The following is a 22,555-nucleotide window of genomic DNA, read 5'->3' as shown; positions in this document are numbered from 1 at the left end:
GCAGGATGAATTCTGAAGTGTATAGGGCTATACTTTCTGCTCAGATTCAGCTGAATGCTGCCAAACTGATAGGACGCTGCTTCATATTGCAGATGGATAATGACCCAAAACATACAGCAAAAGCTACCCAAGAGTTTTTCCAGGCAAAGAAGTGGGATGTTCTTCAATGGCCAAGTCAGTCACCTGCTCTCAACCCAACAGAGCATGCTTTTTACTTCCTGAAGACAAGACTGAAGGCAGAAAGACCCACAAACAAGCAACAGCTGTAGGCAGCTGCAGTAAAGGCCTGGCAAAGCATCTCGAGGGAGGAAACTCCGCATTTGGTCATGTCCATGGGTTCCAGACTTCAGGCAGTCATTGACTGCAAAGGATTTTCATCCAGGTATTAACGGTGATCCTTAAGTTTGAAATGATGTTGGTTTGTTCCATTAGTTATGAGCCACCAACAATGGGGGTGTGCGTATGCCACTGGCTGTCCTTCCTGAATGGTTAGTGCCCCACTTTTGTCAAACCCCTTGAATTACAGCTGAAAGTCCTGACTTCGCTGTCATCTAGGTATGTTTCCTTTCAACTTCAATGTGGTGGTGTACGGAGGCCAACTGCCAAAAGAGTTATCCTTGTTAAAATATTTCTGGCCCTGATTGTATTTAGGGCTAGGATGCCAGGATGTGATTCTGCCAGAAGTTTTACATGGGTAATTTCCATTGACTTTAATTGGATGTATGAATGAGTAATTAGACACAAGACTATGGCCTTAGCCTTTAAATAAATTGCTATTGGTTGGTAGTTTACAGTAAAACTATATTATACCATTGGCACTTCCAAGCATAAAGCTCTAACACCACCAGTAAGTGGTAGCATTTATTTAAATCAGAATGTGCATTGGTGATTATGGTAGAACCCCCTGCTCTATGGCTTCAAAACACAGGGACGTTGTATTAAGCACTCTAACATGAAGATAATAGCCATTTTAATATAGTATTGTAATACTCTGAGCCAAAAATTTACTTGCTATAGAATGGCTGTAGACAAGGTCAGAGGATTGCACATGTTTACACCTCCAGAAGGTTGTTCTTCAGATTATGTTGGGTAAATACAAAGATTGTAGCTTGAAATGACTTGTCTTTGGTGATAATCCAACAGTGCAAAAACAGTAGACTCTGACTTCTGAAAGATAATTGTTAGGCTCAGCCAAAAGTTCTCTCCAAAGAGCTGTCATCTCAAAGTTTGAGGATTATGAAAGTGTCAAAGATGGAACGAGACGGACTCACACGTTCTGCCTTTTTGTTGTTCTTGTTGCCACTATTTCTATTGCAATGCTCCTCCTGGCAGTCACTTTTTTTTCTCTCTCCCAAGATGAAGCTGATGTAGAGTTGTACCAGGGCTTCTTGGAAGGAAAAAAACTCTGGCCGCTAGGAGGAATATTACTGCCAGTAAGACCACCATTACACACCCTTTGCCCCCGCCCCGTTTTGCCCTCTTCCGCGATTGACAAAATCCCTGCACCCCACTTCACGGCCTGCAAATGGGAAGCGAAAGTGGAATGGGGCAGTTCAGCTGAGTGCTAGATAAAGCAAATGATCTATTTGGGGTGGAGTTAGAGCAAAGTGTATGGCCAGGAACTTTATCCAGGCAAACCCTATCAAATTGAACCAGAGCAGTACAAGAGTCATTCTATGCCCTTGCACAGATCATATTCATTTCAGTGAGGCCAGCACAGAAGGGGTTTCAGTGAATTCTGCTCAGTGCTTGTATTATAGATACTTTCTATTGTTTGGATTTATGCTTTTTCCACAGATTTTATGATAAGAAATACCAGGTGTTTCTAAAACTTGTGGAACATCAGCGGGAGTATAAAACCATCATGCAGAGTGTGTAGTCAGCATGAAGGAAAATCACTCAGCATGTTGGAGCGTTGGTCTTTCCACCATTGCATTTACTGATGATTTTATCTAAACCAATGATAATCCACAATGCACTTGTATTGCTAATAAAAAATGCTGAATACTTTATAGCCTGTTGAGCAGGTTCTCCAAGCTAATGCCAAACATTAACACGGTGCAGGTCTGGCTCCAATGGAAGCAAATGTCTGGCAGATGATACTACCGGAACCAAGAACTGGAGAGGGGGATACACAACAATAGGCTACTTAGGGCACAATCCTATGTATGTTTAGACAGAAAAAAGTCCTTCAAGTCCCAGCATACCCCATCACCACAGTGGCCCCACAGAGTAGCTGAACCAAATCTGCTCATTACCCCTTTAAAATTGGGGTGTGGTGGTATACTATTGGAGGTGGTATACTACCGCTATTTTTTCTAATGTATATTAGTGATACATAACCTTCTAACAATGAATAGTTTATCATGGTGCAATCCTGTGCATATTTAGGCAGAGAGTTGGGAATTGTAGAACTTTTTCTGTCTAAACATGCATAGGATTGCGCCCTTTATGAACTTTGCAGAGCAAATTGCAGCAGGATAGAGAGAGAAAGAGAGAGAGAGAATTGGATTACTTTTTGCAACATATCCCCCCCCGCCGCCCTTCCATCCATCAGCTTTGAATCTTAGCCTAACACTGGGATCAACTTTCTACTCTAAACTGCCAGTCAATGTTTATAGGAAATATCGTCTAGATCATCCACAATACTCTCCTCAAATGTTTATTCGATTAGTTTAGCTGATTGATAAAAATAACTGAGCACATCACTTACTCAAGCCCCTGTGGGTCTAGGTAAAACCAAAAAGTGGGATATACACTGAGTATAAATAAATGAATTGCCCCCAGCCCATAGTCTCCTGGGCTTCCTATTATAATTCTTGATTGAACTACATTTCTGCCTGTGGGATGTTGTCTATGCCTCTCTCTGCTCCTCCCCGCAACTCCACATGGGCATTCCCTAGCAGCATAAAGGGATGGTAGGGAACTCAGATAAAGAGGATGCATAGTAGCTGGTTACTCCTATGTATAGACAAAAATAACACAAATGTCTGGCTCAGTTAATTAGATCTCTTGAATTCTGCTGCCTGCCCAGTGCCCAGGCCACTTTTCACCATTCTAATTCTGTAGCACTCCCTTGGGGTAGAATGAAGCACTGCTGGATCAGGTTTAGCTGCCCTGGCTTCACTGGCTCCAGCCATGAAGCACACGGGCAACAAGAAGCAGGAAACAATGGAGCAAGTGCACAAGAGACGCTGCAAAGAACAACTGGTCTGTGTGCCCACTCCAAGCACTATCTCCCGGAATTTGCCTTGCTTTTGTTCCTGCTTGTCCAGCACTACTAACCCACATGTTTCACAAGGATGATATTTTTTCCCCAAAACCATAGTGTAACTGTTAAAAGAAGAAACACTGCAATCTTCAGAACATTGTGAACAATAAATATTTATATACATATATCCTTATGCATGTCTAATATATAAAAACTGAATTCCATAACACTCGTTTTAAAACACAAACACGTAACAAGTTACATTTAGGGTGTATTGAGAGTTTTATTTCATTACTGATTAATATTTATTTTCTTCATGTTTACATAGTTCTATGCTTCTTAGTAAGATATCTGTGCTTATACCAAATGTAACTTTAACCTTGGGCTTGCCTTAAGTTATTAAAAGGATGTATATGAAACTGCATACAGTATACAAAGCCTCCTTAGGGAAAACAACAACAACAGACAAGTGACAAAAAGTCTTTTGCATGTTCATGTCCAAAGAATTCAGGCCTCTCTACACCAGGCTTTTTATCCCACAACTTTACTGGGGCTTCTGCTTCCATATCCTTTGCGGGATTAAGATCGACCCTTTAAATGCACTTCCCCCTTTGTCCCTGGAGGTTTCATTTATCAGCAGTTTCTATGTGTTTCATTATACAGCTACTAGATGGTGGTGGGGTAGAGCTGCTGGTATAGCGCAACTATGTCATTACACATTGAGATTCAGATTGATTCAAATCACAATTTTTTAATTAGCACATTATCCCTGTTACAAATAAAGCCACAGAAATGGTCACAAAGCACAGGAGAGGCACTGGAGTTTGACAGCATCATATAAAGGACTCGCAAACTGCTGTGAGTAACCTTGACCGCAGGATAACATCCTGGTGTAGAGAAGCCCTCAGGCAATGATATTCTCAGGATCCATATAATCCCTTTTATTCCATTATTGGGGTGTTTGGGCTGTGTGTGTTTTTTTATTTTTTGAACTACAGTTTTAGTGGGCAATATTATGGACTGTATCCAGCAATGACCACCTGGACAACAGAATGGCATCCATCAGCAGAACAGATTCCTCCTCACCCCTGCAGCCTCTCCACCTCCCCAAAATTTTCTCCAGAAAGTTAGGAGACCCTCCCAGTCAGATTTCAGGGGGGCATGGGGGGGGGCTGCGGGTGTGAGAAGGGGAGGGGAAAGATCAATTGCGTAAGTGGAAGTCTACTCATGCAACATTGTATATCACCCTATGATTGTTACAACTGTTGGCTAACCTACCCAGATCACAATCCCTCTACAGGTATCTGTAGTAGTGCACATTACAAAGGATCATCTTTGTCCTCCAGACAACATATTTTATCTACCAAATACATGAAAGTTAATTTGAAGGCACTACAGTTGCCATATTTTCAGGTTTAAATGTACTTATTTATTTATTTAATTGTATCTGTGCCATTGAAATGTAAAATGGTTGGGAATCTCTTGCAATTGGGCCTCCCAGAAGTCATGCTAAGTACCACAGATGTGAAATTGATTTTTTTTTAGAACAACAGCAGTGAATCTCTATAGACTTGTGGACATCATTGGGTCTTGGCGCATGATTTACATTAGAAGCACCACCCAAAATGTTCTCTGTTGCTCTTCTGTAAACTCCACTACATCAACCTTTTAGCATTCTTCAAGGCTCAGTTGATTCTGTGTTGCTTCCAAATGCTGGGAGAGTTTAGTGTGGTCTGGTCAGTTTTACTCTTAAGAAGACCCAGTACTGCAGTTCGTTATGATTCCAACAGAATGTTTTGAGTTGTAGAGTTTGTCATATTTGCCCCTTCTGATTCCATTTGAGAGAAAATGTTCATCATACAAATTAAAAGTAGGAATACAACAACTAGGTCGTCAACTGCACCCAAGATTCCGCAAAGAGCTTCAGGTATGACATCAAATGGAGAAGTTAAGTACATGATGGTTCCAAAAGAGCAGACAACAATTCTGAGGAAGAAGATCCACACAAGTCCACCCAATGTGAAGAGTCCTCGTATGGCAAAATTGAGAAGAAGCGGCATGTCATAAAGGTAATCTGTAAACTAGACACAGAATTTGGGTGGGTTACAAAACTATCATTTTTGTACTGGAACAGTCCTTAATATTCGCTGATGTACATGCTCTTTTAAATTATCTACCCGCTTCTTGGAAATTAATGAATGGTCAGCATAAATGGATTTTCTGCACCCTTTTGACAACTAAAAGACTGATATTACAACACTGGAAGGACAAATACTCATCTCCTATAATGCAATGGATTGAGGACCTTACAGTGCTTTCAATATTTGAACGGGTGGTGTATAGACACCACCTTCAAAAGGATACTTATTTGGATATCTGATCTTCCTTTGTTGAGGCTAATGTATAAATGCTAGAAAGTTGTGTGTGTGTGTGCGCATTTCATTTGTATTCATTGACAGGGATATATACAAACCTATCTATGTATATATATATTTTCTTTCTTTTTCTTTTTGACCTTTCACAATAAAAAATAAATTTAAAATGATCATTTTTACTGTTAATTCATATTGCTATGTGGGATTTGTTAGGTAGGGAGAAAGAATTTCAGGGCCGACTAAAAATTAGCCTTTTTATTGCTTAGGAAATGGCCCATTGCTGGCCTATGTATAGTAAAATTGGACAAAGCAGAATACACAGCCAGGTGGCCATCCCGCTTCCTCCTTTGCCTAATCCGCCCAGTTGTTTGTTCTCTTTCACTTGACAGCTGTTGTATGTACCCCTTCAAATAATTTATTGCCCCATTAAAAATCATGCTTTGCGTTATGGAACATTTGCTAATGGGAATACTTGGTTCCAGTTTAAGTAGTTGACTCATTTTATGCAGAGTCATAATGGTCATGGACAGACTCAAATATGGGACTAATTTTCTAGAAACTAGACGTGTTGCCACTTACAGGCCGAGGCTGTCCTGAGAAGCGCTTGTTGTAATCTCTGATGTCATACACTGTTTGTTTGCTTTGCTTGTCGGGTTGGTTTTCACAAGAGATGTACAGAAGCATAACCTTCACGTGGAAAGCAAGAAGAAGGACTTTAGTTTAGAACCAACACAAATGCAAGTTTCACTTCCACTGTTAGAAAAATCAGTGCTATTTTTATAGTTTTATTAGGTCTTCTAATAAAGAAGACCTAATATCTCTTTGTTGTTGTCTCTTTGACCCTGGCTCATATGCTTTGCCCTCCAGTGGGTAAATGTCCTCTTCTTACCTTATACCAAGACCTTCGTGCATTCTGCTATGCAGCTAGTAGCCAAGGTTAGATGAGTATAAGGAGTTGTATCTTGAGTGTGCAGAAGGAGCCAACCAACCATATTAAGTTGGAGGCAACCAACCACAATAAAAAGCCTGCTGCAGGTGCACTGTTTAATATTTGATAAGAGTTCCCTGATTTGGCAGGCAGAAGATGAGAAATGCTAATGGTTGTGGGAGCCTAGATAAGCTTGGAAAACCTGTGTAAATTTAGAAGGATTACTTTGGGTATATTTCCACCTCCTCTGTTAACTGCCAAAGAGCAGATAAAAACTCTTACTTTCTGCCTGCAGAGTGGGCAGCTGATCGCTCCTAGCCAAGGCCCATGTTTCCAGTATTCAATCAAACAGGAACCTAGGAAAAAAATCATTTTAAAAAGAAGAGAAAAAACTAGCTGGAATTGACCACTTTTTAGCCCTTCCCACTGAGATCAAATTCCCACACCCAAGCAAAAGAAAACAGCCTACCCAAAGTGTGGGAACATTTTCGGGGAAAGCAAGGAAAACAGAGGCTATCAAAGTTATTAGTCACCCCAGTATGACCCACTATTGATATAATGTGGCTGAAATCTAGTGCCTAAAATCACTTTGCGGCCTGTTGGCTAAGATCAAGTGAAGTATCTGTTCTTATCAGTTTAATATCTGATACGACGTTCAGTTTCTGTTATTTTAAATCTGTTGCTGCATTTTATATCTTTACACTGCTGGTAGGTTTTTTTAAATTATTTTATACTGTAGTTTTAAATTTTTATATCATATTTTATCATGTTGTACTTTATGGCTGTAATTGTTGTGAACTGCAGTATTGGGTGATTAGTATATAGTTGTTAGCTGATGAGTAACAGCATTAAACACAAACTTAAAGGTTCCATTCACATTTTTAATACTATCTCTGAAATTTGTTCTGATACGATTTGACAATGTGTGTGGTTTCTCACAACTGTTTTGATGAGTGAAAATTAAGTAGGACAAACAAGTAGAATAAGAATAATTGCAACTCGGTACACCATGGGATACTCTAATGGACTGAAGATTTAATGACTATTTCTAAGGACTCCATGTGGGCCAGTGATACCAATTACAGGCACAGAAGTTCATCCACATACGAATCTCAAAACAGAACTGGAGCAGTTTTTCGAGGCTTTAAAAATCATGTTTTGCTAATTTTTTTTTTTGTGTTGACCCCTTTACAACAGCCATGTGGGGAGGAAAGACAGAGCTTTCTCAAGCCGGGCTATTTGTGCATATCCACATTTTCGAAATTACATTAAATCTATGTTTAATCCAGTTTGCCGCAGAGTTTAACATGACCCGCAAAGAAACACTCTGTTGGCTATTAGCAATTAGAGGAAAATAATATTGGCCCAAGATCAGCTTTCTACTCCATTTCCTGGACATATGGTTTGAGATACAGTTGAAATTTGAAACATCTTGGAAAAAATATAGGCATTCCTGACAATACAGATTAGTGATCACGTATTTTTCCTGCAAGTCACAGTCAATCATTATTTAAAGCCATCAGATAACATGATTTTCTCTTCATGATACCAAATACAATAAAATATACAACTTCCAAATAAAATGTTCCTAAAGGGAATGAAATGTAGCCAATGCAAAGCATGCCTATACATTTTCTCTTAAGGTTTTACTTAAAATGTGAGTGGGTGGGTGGGAGGAACGGATATTGCAAGTGGGGAGAAGGAAAACCCTGAGATTTTTATTTGTCCATATCTAGTATTGTGTAGATTGGCTCAGCTGTTAGAGCCACTTGGACTGTTTTACAAAACTAGTCTTTGTCTAGGCTGGGAGACTCTGGTGCTGGGCACTTCATTGCCATCTGCTCTCTACTTATGGCACAGTAATATTAGAAAGAAGTAAGAGGAGTGGAAGGGGGTTCATGGGTAGGTGTGATTAAATGCATGAAGGATCTTGTTTTACAGCAGAGAGCTTAACTAGATGGTATTGAGACCCCCTTCTGGCTTTGTGAGCCAAATGTATTGCATACAGATGTGTTGCAATATCATTTGGTTAAATATGATGCCTTTCTAGGGCAAGGACTGGATAATAGAGGGAAACCTACACCTAAAACAGTGAGAAAATGGGAATAATATTTTGTTATAATAAAGCATTTTGCAGAACTCTGTAATAGAGATTGGTTGGCACTGGGATCATAGCTCCTTTAGGGGCCTCTTTTATAAAGTAATATTTATTAGGAAGAACTTGTAGCATTACAAACACTCAGCAGTCTCCTCATAAAAGGCTGCCTGATTATGAACATCATTAACTTTGCTCTGTGGTTTAGGTTATAGATGATGCTGTGCCTAAAGAATGAAGCACAATATTTGTCTATTAGCCTTTCCAGATTATTGTCTTTTCATGTAATTAAATCCTCATTTGTTGCAAGGGATCCAAAGTCTTTCTCAAAGTAGAACTTTTTCGCTGTGGGGATGTGACCTTCTCTCAAATTAGTTTTGCATTTGATAAAAAGTCACTTTTCTCCCCAGCTAGAAATTCCAGCTACATTTTCATTAAGGCAGCTTTTCAAGAATCAAATGGTATAAAGGAGAGCCAGGCCAGTCAATGGGACTTCTGAAATCTGTGGAACAGCACACCACTGACTAGATTTGAAAAGGACCTGATATTTCATTATCCTTCTACAGAGTAAGTCTGATTTCAATGTTATGTGACTGTTAATCTTTGCATCAAGTCCTTCTCTGTCTTTGGGAGAGAAAATACACCCCCCCCCCCAGTACAGTTTCAATAGCCCCACAGAAATGAACTTAACCAAACATGTTTATCTGCAGGATTTGTTCCTCTCTTATTATCCAGTAAATACAGCTGCATCTAGCTGTGATGAAAGTGCATGGCTGGGGATTATGACTTTAAGAGTAGCCTCACACATTGTAGGGAGTAAACAGGGCTTCTTAACCCTGACCTGTCACACCCATGGCAGTTCCAACTATGTCTCAGACTTATTATTCCCCCACTTCAGCTGCTGAAATCACAATCAGAGGTTCATGCCGCAGTAGTCAAGTGGATTTGACTGAGGCATGAAGTTGTGCTCCACTTTACATTCCAAATTCTCCAATTTCTCACTGTTTCTTTACAAGATTTTACTGACATAACAGTGCACTGGTCCTAAAGGGATGGGGGTTCACAGATAATGCTTAGGATAGGGTGCAAAGCACTCCTGATAGATGTTTGCAGCATGGAGCAGTTAAGCTGAAGTAGTGGTAATCCTGGTGCTACAAAACAGTAGTGTTGATGATTGCTGCAGTCCCAGTGTAGAAAGTGGGACAGAAGCATTCATCAATGCTACTATAGTGCAGCGCCGGGGGTGGGGGGACCTTCATGACAATGGAATGAGAAGCACATTGGAGGATTACCCAGATTTTTATGGAATCGGCTATGGTCTATCAGGGACACACGAAGCAAGAGAAGCTGCGTGTAGCACACCTTTAAAATCTGGTTTTCATGGGTCAGTATTTGAAAGGAACTTACTTCCAAGTGGGGTCAGGGGAATAGAACTGCATGTCATCAGGCTGGCAAGGACTGCTCAACCAACGAGAGAGGTTTGTTTGCCCTTCCCCCCATCCAGGCTCCCCCCTGCTACTACATTATTATGAATGGAGACCAACTAATTCACAATTCTGAAGGCTCTCTCCTGCTACTACATTATCTCCCTGCCCCTCTTTTCCCCAATGTGCACACTTTTGCCTTGAGAAGCCAAAATCCCTGATTCTGAAGTACAGCATCTGAAGCCCACCCCCCCCGCGAACAGCCCAGACCCCCAATTTTGTCCCATTCCAGCACTCTGCCACAGAATTATTGCTTCCAACCCCCCCTTTCTATACCCCTCCTTCTCCCTGCTCGCAATGAGATGAAAAGCTCCCGTGATCTCGAACGATGTCGCTACTGCAACTTTACATAACAACAGAGAAACTATAGAACATGAAAGAAGCACAGCATCGAGATAGCCATTCCATGGAGAAACAAAAGAGCACTTTAGGGTGCGTTACTAAAGTTAGCCTTTAACCCTCTTAACACTTTTAGCAATTTACTGTGTATGCATTGAGATCTGTTAAAGATTCACTGCAGGGGAGTGAGATTTATTTCTTACTTATGAGTAAACAGGTACAGAAGGGGGGATATGGGAAAAACTACTATTAGGGAAACAGGAGGGAATGGGGAATCCCACCCCCTTGACCACATCACTGCCAGGTCACAGAGGCACCCCCAGGATTTAATGTGGGGCGAGGTGGGAACATGGCACACTGTGGCAAAACCACCAGGGAGCCACTTTCAGTAAAAAAAGTTGGAGTAAATGGAGTTTCAGAAAATGTGGCATTTCAAGAGAGAAGCGGCTGGTTGGCAGCGGATTAGTGACGATGTCATCTGTCATGAACAACCTCAGACTGCTGCAACTTCGTACCAAATCGCTCGTGAAGACAGCCCACTAGAACGCCACTATTTCAAGTCCCCTGCACCATGCTACAAGGTTTTTAGAGTAGGTAGATGAGGTTACTTGTTGCTCTGGCAATAGAAGCCTTGGAGCTGATCCTGTATTTATTTCTCTCACAGAAACAAACTGGCATTCACCAGCCTGATGGAGCAGAATCACAAGTCCATCAGAATTTTGCCACTGGTAATGTTATTAGTGCCATAATGCCACTGTTAACTCTGTGATATGCACTAGTGATAAAGAGATTACATGCATGTCCTCAAAATGCAGACCCCCCAAACTTTAGTGCATATGACTGAATTCTCTAAAAAAAAATGTTTAAAGCATGTTGATTTTTGGACACAGTGATGGTATAATCCCCCTCCTTCTGCCACCCCCAGGTTGGGGAAGCCTATATTAAAGTAAACATAAGGAGCTGTGGAGTACTTGACACTGATTTTGTTACTTGTTTTTGTTTTGTTACCTATTGGTTTTCCAACTAATATGAGTTACCTTTGATTTACTTAGCCCTCATATGTCACTGTTCAAATTCTTGCTATTAGGTTGGTGTAAGGTGCTGACTGCAAGTTGTTTTTGTTCTGTTTGCTACAGCTGTTTCTGTTGACCTTTTGCCCGCATCATAGACTCCACTGAAATGGTTAAGTACAATGCTGATTCTCTGGGTCTCAGCAGTAGCTGTTTCCTGTTTATTGTCCACACAACTTCCTGGATATTGCAAAACTTTTTAAATGCATCAGCAGTACTATAGCAGTGGATAAAAGGGAAGTTGTTGCTGCAGTTTACATAAATATAATAAAGACAGAAATGGCTGTACGTATAAACACATTGGATGTCAGGGTTAGTGAGAGCACACATATACAAGTATCTTCAGAACTTGATCATTCAACAGAAAAAGTTATGTCTTAACTTTATGGAGTGGAGCTGGATTCTGTCAGTTGTCTATCTGGCCAGCTTTTCTTTGCTAGGCTATCATAAAGACAAGGTGCAACCCTCCTACTCAAACCCCCGCCGCCGCTGCCACCACCCCACTTGTGCATTTCCATACCTGTATGTGTAAGCTGTCACATATGTTTTGAGAACAAGTGGCTGTGGAACAGGCTTCTGCATGCAGGACAGAGTTCCTGGGTGCATTTTGATTTTTCATGCACTTGGGAAATACTAGGTGCTCTGCATCCAGAAGAGGATTTCTGGATTGTGGCTTTGCATGAGCACATTGCAGGACTAAAAATCTAGTCAAAGCTGCATCAAAATCTATTTCTTTAGTAGCAAACATGAAGATTGTTTTTATTAAGTGGGATCAAACTGGATTAATTTGGACTCTCTTATCAATGTTTTGATTTTATTTAGTGGGAAATTTCCTACTGCCCCTTCCCCTTATTTTCTCTTGCTTTGCCTCACTTAAAAAATGAAGGTTATATGCATATAATAGCCTTCGCCAACCTGGGGTCCTCTGAATGTGTTGGACTGCAATTACCATCATCTGCAGCCAACATGGCAATTGGCCATTTTGTTGTTTTTCAGTCGTGTCCAACTCTTCGTGAGCCCATGGACCATAGCACGCCAGGCCTTCCTGTCCTGCGCTCTCTCCCGGAGTGTGCTCAAGTCCATATTCATTGCATCGGTGATGCTGTCTAGCCATCTCATCCTTTGCCATCCCCTTCTCCTTTTGCCTTCAGTCTTTCCCAGCATCAGGGTCTTTTCCAGGGAGTTTTCGCATTAGGTGGCCAAAATATTTGAGCTTCAGCTTCAGTATCTGTCCTTCCAATGAGCGGTCAGGGTTGATTTCCTTTAGGATGGACTGATTTGACCTCCTTCCAGTCCAGGGGATTCATAGGGTAAAAAAACAATATTGAATTGGATACAGACTAAGTTAGTTGAACTTAGTCCCCATTGAAATCACTGATAAGGGAGTCCAAATTCAGGTAACATACAGCAGAATCCTATGTGTCTTTACTCAGAAGTAAGTTCTACTGTTTTCAGTGGCACTTACACCCAAGTAAGTATGTATAGGATTGCAGCCTTAGTCTAAATCCTGTCATGCCTTCTGGTTTTGAGGCTCCGTGTCACTCCAAGGAGAACTTGGATTAAGAAGGATCACCCTCTTCTACACCTTCCCAGCCTGGGGTTGTAGGCCTCCCATCTAAGAATGACTCTCCTGAAGCTTCTCCAATCCCTCAGTCATGCGGGAACATGAGACTGCATAAGAACTACAGTCAGTATCCATCAGGGGTGGAGCCACTGGTGATCTGCCAGCCTTTTAAAGGCCACAGTTGACTGCAGTCCTTTGTTGGGGCAACATCTGTCTCTGTGGGAGAATATTTCAGCCTTCGTTTACCTGGTGTGCTGTCCAAGCTCCTGGCAGCCCCTGCCCTGCCCTGCCCTGCCTGTCAGAACTGCTTTGACTCCATTTTACCAGACGTGACCCTGAACAACCAGTTACTGCCCATGCTGCAGTCCACTTTCTGAGGGCTGCACACCGGGGGTGGGGGGATCTCCATGACCGTGGAAGGAGAAGCAAATGGTGGCTTACCCAGATTTTTCTAGGAATCAGAAGCAGGGCTCCACGAACGGGTGCACCGTACCAGTATAAGTCACTTCACAGAACATACTTCTGGGTGGGGTGGGGGGGTTGACGGGAACACCATTTGACTGGCAGGGGCTGCTCAACCAATAAGAGAGCCCCCCCCACCCCTGTCTCTCCCCCCCCTTTCTCCTTCGATAAAATCCTGGGAGGTTTCCTCCTGTGTCTCAACAAAAACCTCTCTCTTTCTCCCCCGCCCCGCATTAATTGCTTCCTTACAGCAACAATCATTAAAGAAACAGGGACAGAAAACACCCCTTCACCAGGGCCGTGGTGAAAGGCACACCTCTGGGCAGGACTAGCATACCAAGTGTAAATGCAGGAGTTGGGGCACACAACAACCATAGCACAGAGAACCTGACTTAAGGGAAAGTAGGACTTAAAGTAGTCTCAGGAAATCCGGTTTTTCCGTGAAAAGTTCCGGGGTGGCTACAATGTCATGTGCTCTGAATGACCTCCAAATGCACCCAGGAGGAAATCACAGGAAATCACCCACGGAGACACTCCCCAGGTCAGGACAGATCTAACCTACTGTCTTTTTCAATATGTTGTTCTCTTTGCATAGTTGTATGTAAGGTTAAGATTACTGTACATTTGTAAAATAAAATATGAGTTGGAAAAATAATAATCCTGCTAACTTACCACAAAACACATGGCCACAGTTAGTTTCTACTGGGAAAGTAGCAGTCTGGAGGCAGATAGGGCAGTTTAAATCATTGTGGTAACATTGACGCAACTGTCTAAGAGATGCCTAAAGGAAAGAGCGAGTTAGGCTTTTTAAAGGGTATATATGGTAATCGATATATCCCAGTTAATTCATAAAATGCCCACTGGGCCTTCATAATTATGAAGTAATGCTAGAAAAGTCTGCAAAAGTGGTAATTACTTCGCACCCACAATCATCATCTTGCACTATGTTTACTACTTTTACACATTTCAAGTCCTGCCAGAAACATGGACTAATTTAGCGCTGTAGGTTTCCTTTGGAAACCTCTTATCTTAGCACCAGAAAAAGCTGGATTCAACTTTAGTAATATGGCAATCCCATATGCTAACACAGGAAAACCTGATAAATGAAGTCATTCTGTTTCTATAAATTCAGCATATCATGTGTCAAGCCTCTGTTTTGAAAAGTAATCCCACTTCTTGTTTTCCGAGTTTCATCTCTTATAAAAACAGGAACAAGTATGTTTCTAATTAGATCACCAAGATGCTGGATCTAGGGAAATTCAGCTCTTCCAGAGAATAAATGATGGAAACCTTTGAAAAGCTTTTCTGACACCCATGAACCTGGTACATATCACACTTCTTTTGTTTTACATTACGTATTTTAAAAAGCTGCAGATTTGTAAACTTACTATGTGATTTCTTGAAGACAAAGGGGCATAATTCTTTTCCAGAGGACTCATCTCTTGACTTTAAATTAAGAAATCTGTAAAAATTTAAAACTGTTTAGTTGGAGTAGTTTTTTTAAGAGAAAAATTGTGTTAACAAGATGCTTAGACCAAGTAAACGTCATACATTTGTGTAGCGGTGTACTATTCCATGCCAAAAAGACCGTTCCTCAGTGTTAGTGGGGTGATGCTTTGTCTCCTCCCTTCCACCTCCCAGAATCATTTGTCCTTCAAAGTAATGAACTTGAATTGCACAAGCATAGCTTCAGGTAATGCCTGCACCTACTCCTAGATGTTTTCATAGGTGTTTGACTCAGCTTTTAACTAATTCAACTTCAACTCAGTAAATACATAACAAAGACAAGTCTAATAAAAGGTATCATTTTGTCCTTACATGAGAGTGACAGTGACTGTTACGTGGTTGCCATTAAACGTAGCTTTCTCATTTGAATCATGTGAGTAGAATGCATCGGTAGAACTGATGCAATTTATTGAATAATCTTGTGAGCCTAGAGACTCCAAGACTCATATGGAGTTCTCCTGTCCACAAGCATTTTCCCATCCATTCAGATGCAAGTGGCTGTGCCTGGTGCACATGAAGCTGTCCCATGCATTGAAGTAAATGTGGAAGCTAACATGTGCAGGAGCTCCATAAGAAGCTCCAGCATCATATTTGCAAGATCTTGCTTAGATGCTTACAAGCAGTTGTCAATAGAAACAGACATTTAGGTATCTGAGGCTGCAATTCTAGACCCTGTTTCCTAGGACTAAGCCCTATTGAAAGCAATGGGACTTACTTTTGAGCCAATGTGTATGGGATTGCATGGTGAGTGGGCACCTAGCTATAGTATGAGTTTCTAAACTAATAACTAACCCTGGTTTACTTCAGAATCCACAATGCATACATTCTAACATAGTTTCATTTAAGTCTAGGACCGTGTTTCCACGACAATGGAATGAGAAGCGAATGGTGGAGTACCAGATTTCTTTTAAAGGAATCAGCTTTGCTGCACTTTGGTCCATGCAGGGCTCCATGAGCAAGTGCTCCGCACCAGTAAAAACCACTTCACACAACATACTTCCGGGTGGGGGTTGGAGTGAATGTCATCTGACTGGCAGGGGCTGCCCAGCCAATAAGAGAGGCTGCCTCCCTCCCCCCTTTCTCCTTTCCCCTGAAAGTCCAGATGCACTGCATTTCAAGAGCAAGCCTCATTGAGCACAGTGGGAGTTACTTCCGAGTAGACACACATATGCTTGTGCTGAGAAAGGGCGGGGGGACACACAGGGTTGGGAAACCAGCCCCTGCAGGATCTCTATAAAGAAGGTATGAAGTAGTTACTTCCAAAGGTAATAAACCAAGCCACAGAGAATCGCAGGTTCGGTAAAGTGCTTTACAGGCTTCAGGGAATCGGTGCCTCCTAACAAGCCTCAAGCTTTCTAAGCCGTTTCTGCACTTGATCACTGTAACAGTGGCAGGGAATTAATTACTTCCTACGTGTGCATTTGGGAGACAAGCCTCATTGAGCACAAAGGGTGTTACTTCTGAGTAGACACTAATTGGCTTGTGCTGGGAAATCACAAGGATGGGAGACAGGAAATACCTCTTGACCGGGGTCACGGTGAAAGGCACATCCCTGGGCACGGCTAGCACACCTGAAGTAAATGCGGGGGTTGGGGCACGCAGCAACTATACCACAGAGAACCCGACTGAAGCAAAAGAATCGGACTTTAAGCAGTCTCAGGGAATTCGGTTTTCCCCTGATAAGCTCCGGGGTGGCTGCTGGATGGCCACGATGTCATGTATCCTTAAGGACCCAAACATGCAACCAGCTTGGAGTAAATCACTGGTGGAGAAACCCGGTAAGACTGCTCTGACTGGATACATTTATAAATGGCAACCTCTGAATCTTGTTTAAATGATGCTTGGGAAAAATACAGAGAGAAGGAGAGAAGTGGAAATTAGATAACATCTTAAGGGCTTCTTTTTGCCTTTTAATTGCTGTCCTTTGGCATGGTTAAAGAGAACTTTTCTCTAGATCAAAGAGAAGGTCATAAGCTGAAACATCTCTTCAATTAGGGTTGCAGCAATGTCCAGACTGGAAAAAAAAAATCCCATGTCAGAATTTCTGTTTGATTAATTAACTTTATATATTTTTGGAGAGAGGTTGAGTTTGTACTTGGAGAGAAGTTGAGTTTGTACTGCGATCCCAACAAAGCCTGCCATCCTAGACATAATTCAACAGTACAAGAGTCTGTGGATATTAGGAGCCCCCAGTCAGCACACACTTCAGGTCAAAAGAAGCTGCTTCCTTATCTTTGACCTGAGACCCTATTTGTAGTTTAAAGGGAGTGTTGGTTTAAAAAAAGTAACAGAGCTGCCCTCTGTTTATCTTGTACTAAGTCCAGCATCTCAAATAGGTTATAAAAAGAAATGAGTGTCACACAGAGCTAATGTTTTATCTATGCATTTGTACACTTCTTGAATTTTTATATTTAAACCTCATAGACAGCATCTGCAGGCTGAGCCCTAATATATTTATTAGAAGTTAATGCTTCTAGCTTTCCATTACCAATTAGTGTAATGTATACTGTAACACATGTATTTAATTGAATCTTCTTGTTCATGAAAATGCTAGTAAACAGAACATTTAAAATGAAAACATTAATATGCTTTGCCTAAGTTGTGAATTTCGAACTTGATCACACTGGCAATTAGATATTTATTTATATAAAACAATTTCCTTCTGTCTTTTGACCATAAGGTCTCTTTCTCTTTTATTACAAAATAAAACAATCGAAAACAATCACAACAAAATGTCACAGAATATCCCAGCAATTAAAAAACACCAAATAAGAGCCAGCATCTGATCTATCAGTACACAATTTAGCAATTAGAGTACCACTAAATGCCTCCAAGAAAATGAGCATTGGCACAGGCAAATTATTCTAGGGAGGGAGTTCCCTTGTGCCACCCACTTCACCTCCAAAGGGCCTCCACAAAAGATTTTAATAATTCCAATTGTCACACTTGGACTTTGTGGCATATTAGAGGCACTCCCCACAAGAAAGTGCTCTTAACAGTTAATTATTTACATGAGGCCATCAGTCTTAACTAATTGTCAGTGACACTTGGAAAATTCAGCCTTCAACAATAAAATGTTAATACTCATTGATCAGGCTACATTTACTATTGAGAAAATTTATTTATTTATTTATTTATTGCATTTATACCCCGCCTTTTTTCCTCTTGCAAGGAACCCAAGGCGGCTTACATTATCCTCCTCCTCTCCATTTTATCCTCACAACATCAACCCTGTGAGGTGGGTTGGGCTAAGAGTGTGTGACTGGCCCAAAGTCACCCAGTGAGCTTCCATGGCCCAGTGGGGACTAGAACCCGGATCTCCCAGCTCCCAGTCCAACACTCTTGCCACTACACCACACTGGCTCTTTGTTTGTTTGTTTGTTTGAAAACAAACCAACCCCATTATTTCCTCTCTCCCTCCTCCTCTGGAGAATTTGCTGGAGCAGTTTTGTTATTTTATTCATGTAAGGCACCTTAACAGAGGAGTTACTAGACAGCAGTCTAGTAACCTTGGTGTAGTTATGGATCTAGCTATCTACCACAACAGAACTCCAAGGAATTCCATAGTATTCTCAGGATATCTCACCCAACTTGATTAGTGCTGGGAACAATCTAGTTTAAGATGGCAACCAAAATCCCACGATGATGGAACGGATATCATTTCAGAGACAGTGTACTCCTAAATAGCTCTGAGCAAACAGTTATTTCATTGTAATTTGGAAATATAAGCTACAATATTCTTAATGTCAGTCCATTTTAACCACAAGATCGGAAAGAGATTACTGCCCTTTAGGTTATCATCTTGTGAGTATGTGACAGCTGCCAATCTTGCAATGCTTCTGGTCTAGGCAGACCTGTTCGCTTTATAAATAGCCAGGATGAGATATCTAGGGTTTCCTACAATTCATGAGAATAGCCCGGAGCTATTAGGGCAGCAATCTTTAACACTACAATTAATTTCTTAGTAGCAAAAGCTTCAGTCATAATTACATGAGAGGTGAAGGATCCTGGGCTGACCTCTCCAATGTTACCATAGCACAGAAGCTCTCCTATAAATTGTTGCTTTTTAAAGAGAACCTTATATTTCAATTTGCCAAGAGAAACATGAAACAGAAATTGGGAAATTAGATAGGAAACTATTGTTGTTCCCCTGGATCTTTGGTCTTCTTGGCTCGTTTCAATTGCAATTACTTTTCCATCTTAATTCTTAAAATTGTATTGAACTGCCATGCATGAGTACTTTAGAGACTTTAATTAAAGTTACAAAATGTTTTAAAGATTGAAAAGTGTCCATTTATTAACAGTAGGTTTTTTTTTAAAGAACCATTTTTGTTCTTCTGAACACAATTTTGAAACCCAAACCTGTTCAGGATTTTTGGAACTGTTCAAAATTGTGTTTTGTTTTGCTTTAAACAGCTTTCTGTGGTAAGCATGTACAATACATATATCCACTATTCTGTCTTTCATATCTTGTAAGCAAGGCTTTTCCATTAGCCACTCGTGTATATTTTGATGCAGAAATTAACTAGAGCACATCTCAAAATTGATCGAATGAAATATTAAGGGCACGCGAAAGAGAGTAATCTGATCAGGGAATTCTATTCGTTTGTCAAACAAAAACAAGTGCTTTGAATAAAGTACCATAATTTGCTATAACAGTGCATTAAAGCTAAGTTAATATACAATGGATTATATCTAATGGTGGCTTTGTGCTAGTGGAAAGCACTTCCATTTGTATGAAGCAGAGCACCCAACTGTTGCTGATGCCCCCCTATTTAATAGAGTCCTCTGCATCATATCCCATATTGTGCCAGAGGGTCCCACTGCAACTCTTAGGAGCAGCTACTCAGGTGGCACAGTGGGTAGGTGGGACTTGCAAATATCGAGTGTCCACTTTGCATGGGCAGAAGCGCTTTTCACTAGTATGAACCCACCATTGGATACAACCTAATCTAATCTATATGAAATGTCAGTGACATAAAGTTCAGTTGAGTTTATTGCTTGAGTTTTGTAAATGTTTGTGCAAGGATTCAAGGGCAACTTTAGCAGACAATGTGATTAATAGGTGCAATTACTAAAATAAAATTAAAGTTAACATGGAACCGGGGGTGGGGGGAGTTCCCGTGTTTCCCAATTTAAAGCCAGTCTCAAATGAGGAGAAATGATGATATTCACAGCTAAATGTTCAATCATACTTTTTAATTTATTTATGATAATACAAAAACACATTATTTCAGTTCACCCATCTTTAGTATCTTACCTGGTCTCTCAGAAGATTTGTACAATGACTCATGTATCATTCCCACTTCAGGTGAAGTGTAAAAACAGCTTCTTTGAAAGCTGTGGTGCCCTTTCTGTGGCTGACAGCAGTGTGTTGTGATATGGAGTCACAGCCCACACTTCATTAAGGCAGGCCATTTAGTTTAGTCAATAATTAACTTGCCTGACTAATGTCAAGGTTTTGCCAGAGTTTCTAAATACTAGTGGAGGAAATTATCTCTTTCTGAATTTACAGAAAGTAACAGCTTTTCCTTAAAACTGAGTGGTTCTAGAAACCTTACAGATCTCAAGAAGTAACAATTCTTTTCAGCTATGAGGCTTCTTAAAGACATATTTTGCAAATTTGATAATAAAATATGCTATCACTAGCATATAATCTCTTTTTATAAGAGATTAATAAAAATAGATCAGTGAAATGGGCCAAAAAAATAATTGCATAATTATAAACTGGGGTATAGCTCATCTTCACCAAGAAAGCTGAAATTCACATGATTAGAGGTAGAAAGACTATAGGGGTGATGAGGGTGGGTGGGAGAGAGAGATTATTCCTACAAAGAGTTTATTAGGCAATATTAATATGGAAGGTTGCTTGAGGACAGGATGATTTGGATTAGAGAGAATTGGATATGATCAGATTACTTCGATTAGTTCTTGGTATTGGTTAGATAACAAATTGATGTTTTATCCTAGTGAGGAACAAAATACAAATTCTAATCTGTCCAGAAAGTAGTATAATGACTGACCTCAGTTCTTAGAAGATACAGTCCAGTAGCAGTATCCAGTGCTATCACAGCACTAGTATCAGGATTGATTGTGAGCGTATGGAGATAGTTAGCAGTTCAGACGCCGAATGGGAACAGCCAGAACCAGGGGAGGCATCTTCCCGAGCAAGTTCAGATATGGATAGGCATGCTTCTCAGGATGCTAGCACCCAGATGGCTGGGCCTGAAGCCCCCCCGCCCATGAGAAACCAGGAGGAGGAGGAGGAGAGTGCAGGGAGTGACCTGAGGGATGCTAGAGTGTGGCGAAGAGGGAAAAGTTAGAGGCGGAACTCAGACCTTCGACCCGGTTGGCAATGCGTGAGGGTTGATGTAGGGCAGCATCACTGGAAGGGAGGGGCCTCCCTCCCTAAGTTATTCTAGCCAGCACGTTCTTGTTTCAAACTGCTGGCAATGTCATAGCTCCCATTTGGATCCCCTATAGCCATTCGTAAATGTATGAAGCAGCTGTATTCCTTTGTAGCTTGAGAGTCTTTGAGGACTTGCGCCTGTAATGAACCTGACGGATAGTGAGTTAAAGGTGTGAGACTGAAGCCTCTCTCCTTGTGCATGTGCATGAGGAAGGCGGGGGCCGAGGGAACGTGACAACTAGTGCTGATGCTATTGCACATGTGTAAATCAACTCCAGCACAACATCATTAGTGCTTGCCAGGCAAAGGGAAAAAGCAGTGAAATCACCACTTTTCCCCTTTGTCAAGCAAGTGCTAATGCCATTGCACTAGCATTGGTTTATGCTAGCGCTGTGACAGCATTGGGTATTGCCTGAGAGTAGTACTACTAGCTAGTTCTGTTTTCAGTGTGATTGCTCCAAAACACGTGAGTTTTGATTTAGTGAAGCAGATTAAGGAATTGATGGAGGCAAACAAACATGGGGAAAATGTGCAATAATAATAATAATAATAAGAATGGTAGGGTCCCATCCTCCCCGTGGATCCTACTCTGCTCCCCAGCCCCAATATCTGTGCAGCATGCGTCACAATTATTCCCTTTTTATGAAAGGGCAGGTGATTATGAGACACGGTGCCCGTCTTAAAGCAAGTATGTGTCCGTGACAGGGATGGGACACTTGCTGGTCTTTCATTCAAGGCTGGGCCATATTCAACAACTACCTTGCCTCTTGAATAGCTTAATTCATTTCTAAGTACTCTCATTTAAATAAATCCAACTACTGCAACATAAACTTAAAGGACTTAAGCCCCACAAGCTGATACCGAAGATAGGCCATCAAACCACTTCCTACTCTTGCATGTTGTTCATAACATCTGGATACCCTTGTAAGGACACAAAAGACAAAAGTATGGGACTTTTATGCCTGCCCTGCTTCCTTAGGTTTCTACAAATGTATGCATCTAGGTAGGCACTAGTACCCGATGACAAGTGCTTCCAATGTGGTTGTATGCCTACTGCAGTAGGTTTATCATTTAGCAAAAGGTTGCCCATAATCACTCACTGCCAGATCATT

The 22,555-nt window shown here is 41.1% G+C and overlaps 2 protein-coding genes and 1 pseudogene across 5 annotated transcripts in view; 2 read left to right on the top strand and 1 right to left on the bottom strand.

Annotated features, from left to right (window-relative positions):
• Positions 1 to 3,484, top strand: part of FGGY (FGGY carbohydrate kinase domain containing) — a 224,942-nt gene extending 221,458 nt beyond the window's left edge. For both annotated transcript variants that reach the window (XM_084852367.1, XM_084852368.1), the window contains one exon: positions 1,798 to 3,484. In XM_084852367.1, the coding sequence (XP_084708493.1) occupies positions 1,798 to 1,879 (82 nt within the window). In that variant the 3' untranslated portion in view covers positions 1,880 to 3,484. The remainder of the gene's footprint in view (positions 1 to 1,797) is intronic.
• LOC146348105 (E3 ubiquitin-protein ligase RNF170-like) lies at positions 3,478 to 21,117 on the bottom strand. Of its 3 annotated transcripts, none has more exons than XM_084852370.1 (6): positions 21,058 to 21,117; positions 14,917 to 14,990; positions 14,201 to 14,246; positions 6,797 to 6,870; positions 6,166 to 6,273; positions 3,478 to 5,292 (listed from the first exon to the last, which is right to left on the bottom strand). In XM_084852370.1, the coding sequence occupies exons 2-6, from the start codon at positions 14,965 to 14,967 to the stop codon at positions 4,987 to 4,989; spliced, it is 585 nt and encodes a 194-aa protein (XP_084708496.1). In that variant the 5' UTR covers positions 14,968 to 14,990; positions 21,058 to 21,117; the 3' UTR covers positions 3,478 to 4,986. The 3 variants fall into 3 exon arrangements, with proteins under 3 accessions (XP_084708496.1, XP_084708495.1, XP_084708497.1); XM_084852369.1 differs by lacking the exon at positions 21,058 to 21,117 and adding an exon at positions 20,295 to 20,412 and having other exon boundaries at positions 14,201 to 14,309; XM_084852371.1 differs by lacking the exons at positions 6,166 to 6,273; positions 21,058 to 21,117 and adding an exon at positions 20,295 to 20,412 and having other exon boundaries at positions 14,201 to 14,309.
• Positions 7,098 to 7,214, top strand: LOC146348106 (U2 spliceosomal RNA; annotated as a pseudogene).
• Positions 21,118 to 22,555: the final 1,438 nt, after the last annotated feature.

Source organism: Heloderma suspectum, chromosome 4 (genome assembly GCF_057233095.1).
Source record: "Heloderma suspectum isolate Gila_16-S chromosome 4, 16-S_ref, whole genome shotgun sequence".
NCBI lineage: Eukaryota > Metazoa > Chordata > Lepidosauria > Squamata > Helodermatidae > Heloderma > Heloderma suspectum.
The sequence above is the reverse complement of the archived record's forward strand: the minus strand, read 5'-3'. Positions and strand labels throughout refer to the sequence as shown.

What these genes read in the sequence shown, in the direction of transcription:
- LOC146348105 (XM_084852369.1), bottom strand. Translation starts at nt 14,967, where the DNA reads ATGAGTCCTCTGGAAAAGAATTATGCCCCTTTGTCTTCAAGAAATCAC. An exon ending in CTGTGGCCATGTGTTTTGTG is followed by an intron (nt 6,871 to 14,200) that starts GTAAGTTAGCAG and finishes TTTTTTTCCTAG; the next exon opens with GTTCCTGTTTGATTGAATAC. An exon ending in TCTCAGGACAGCCTCGGCCT is followed by an intron (nt 5,293 to 6,165) that starts GTAAGTGGCAAC and finishes TTCTGTGTCTAG; the next exon opens with TTTACAGATTACCTTTATGA.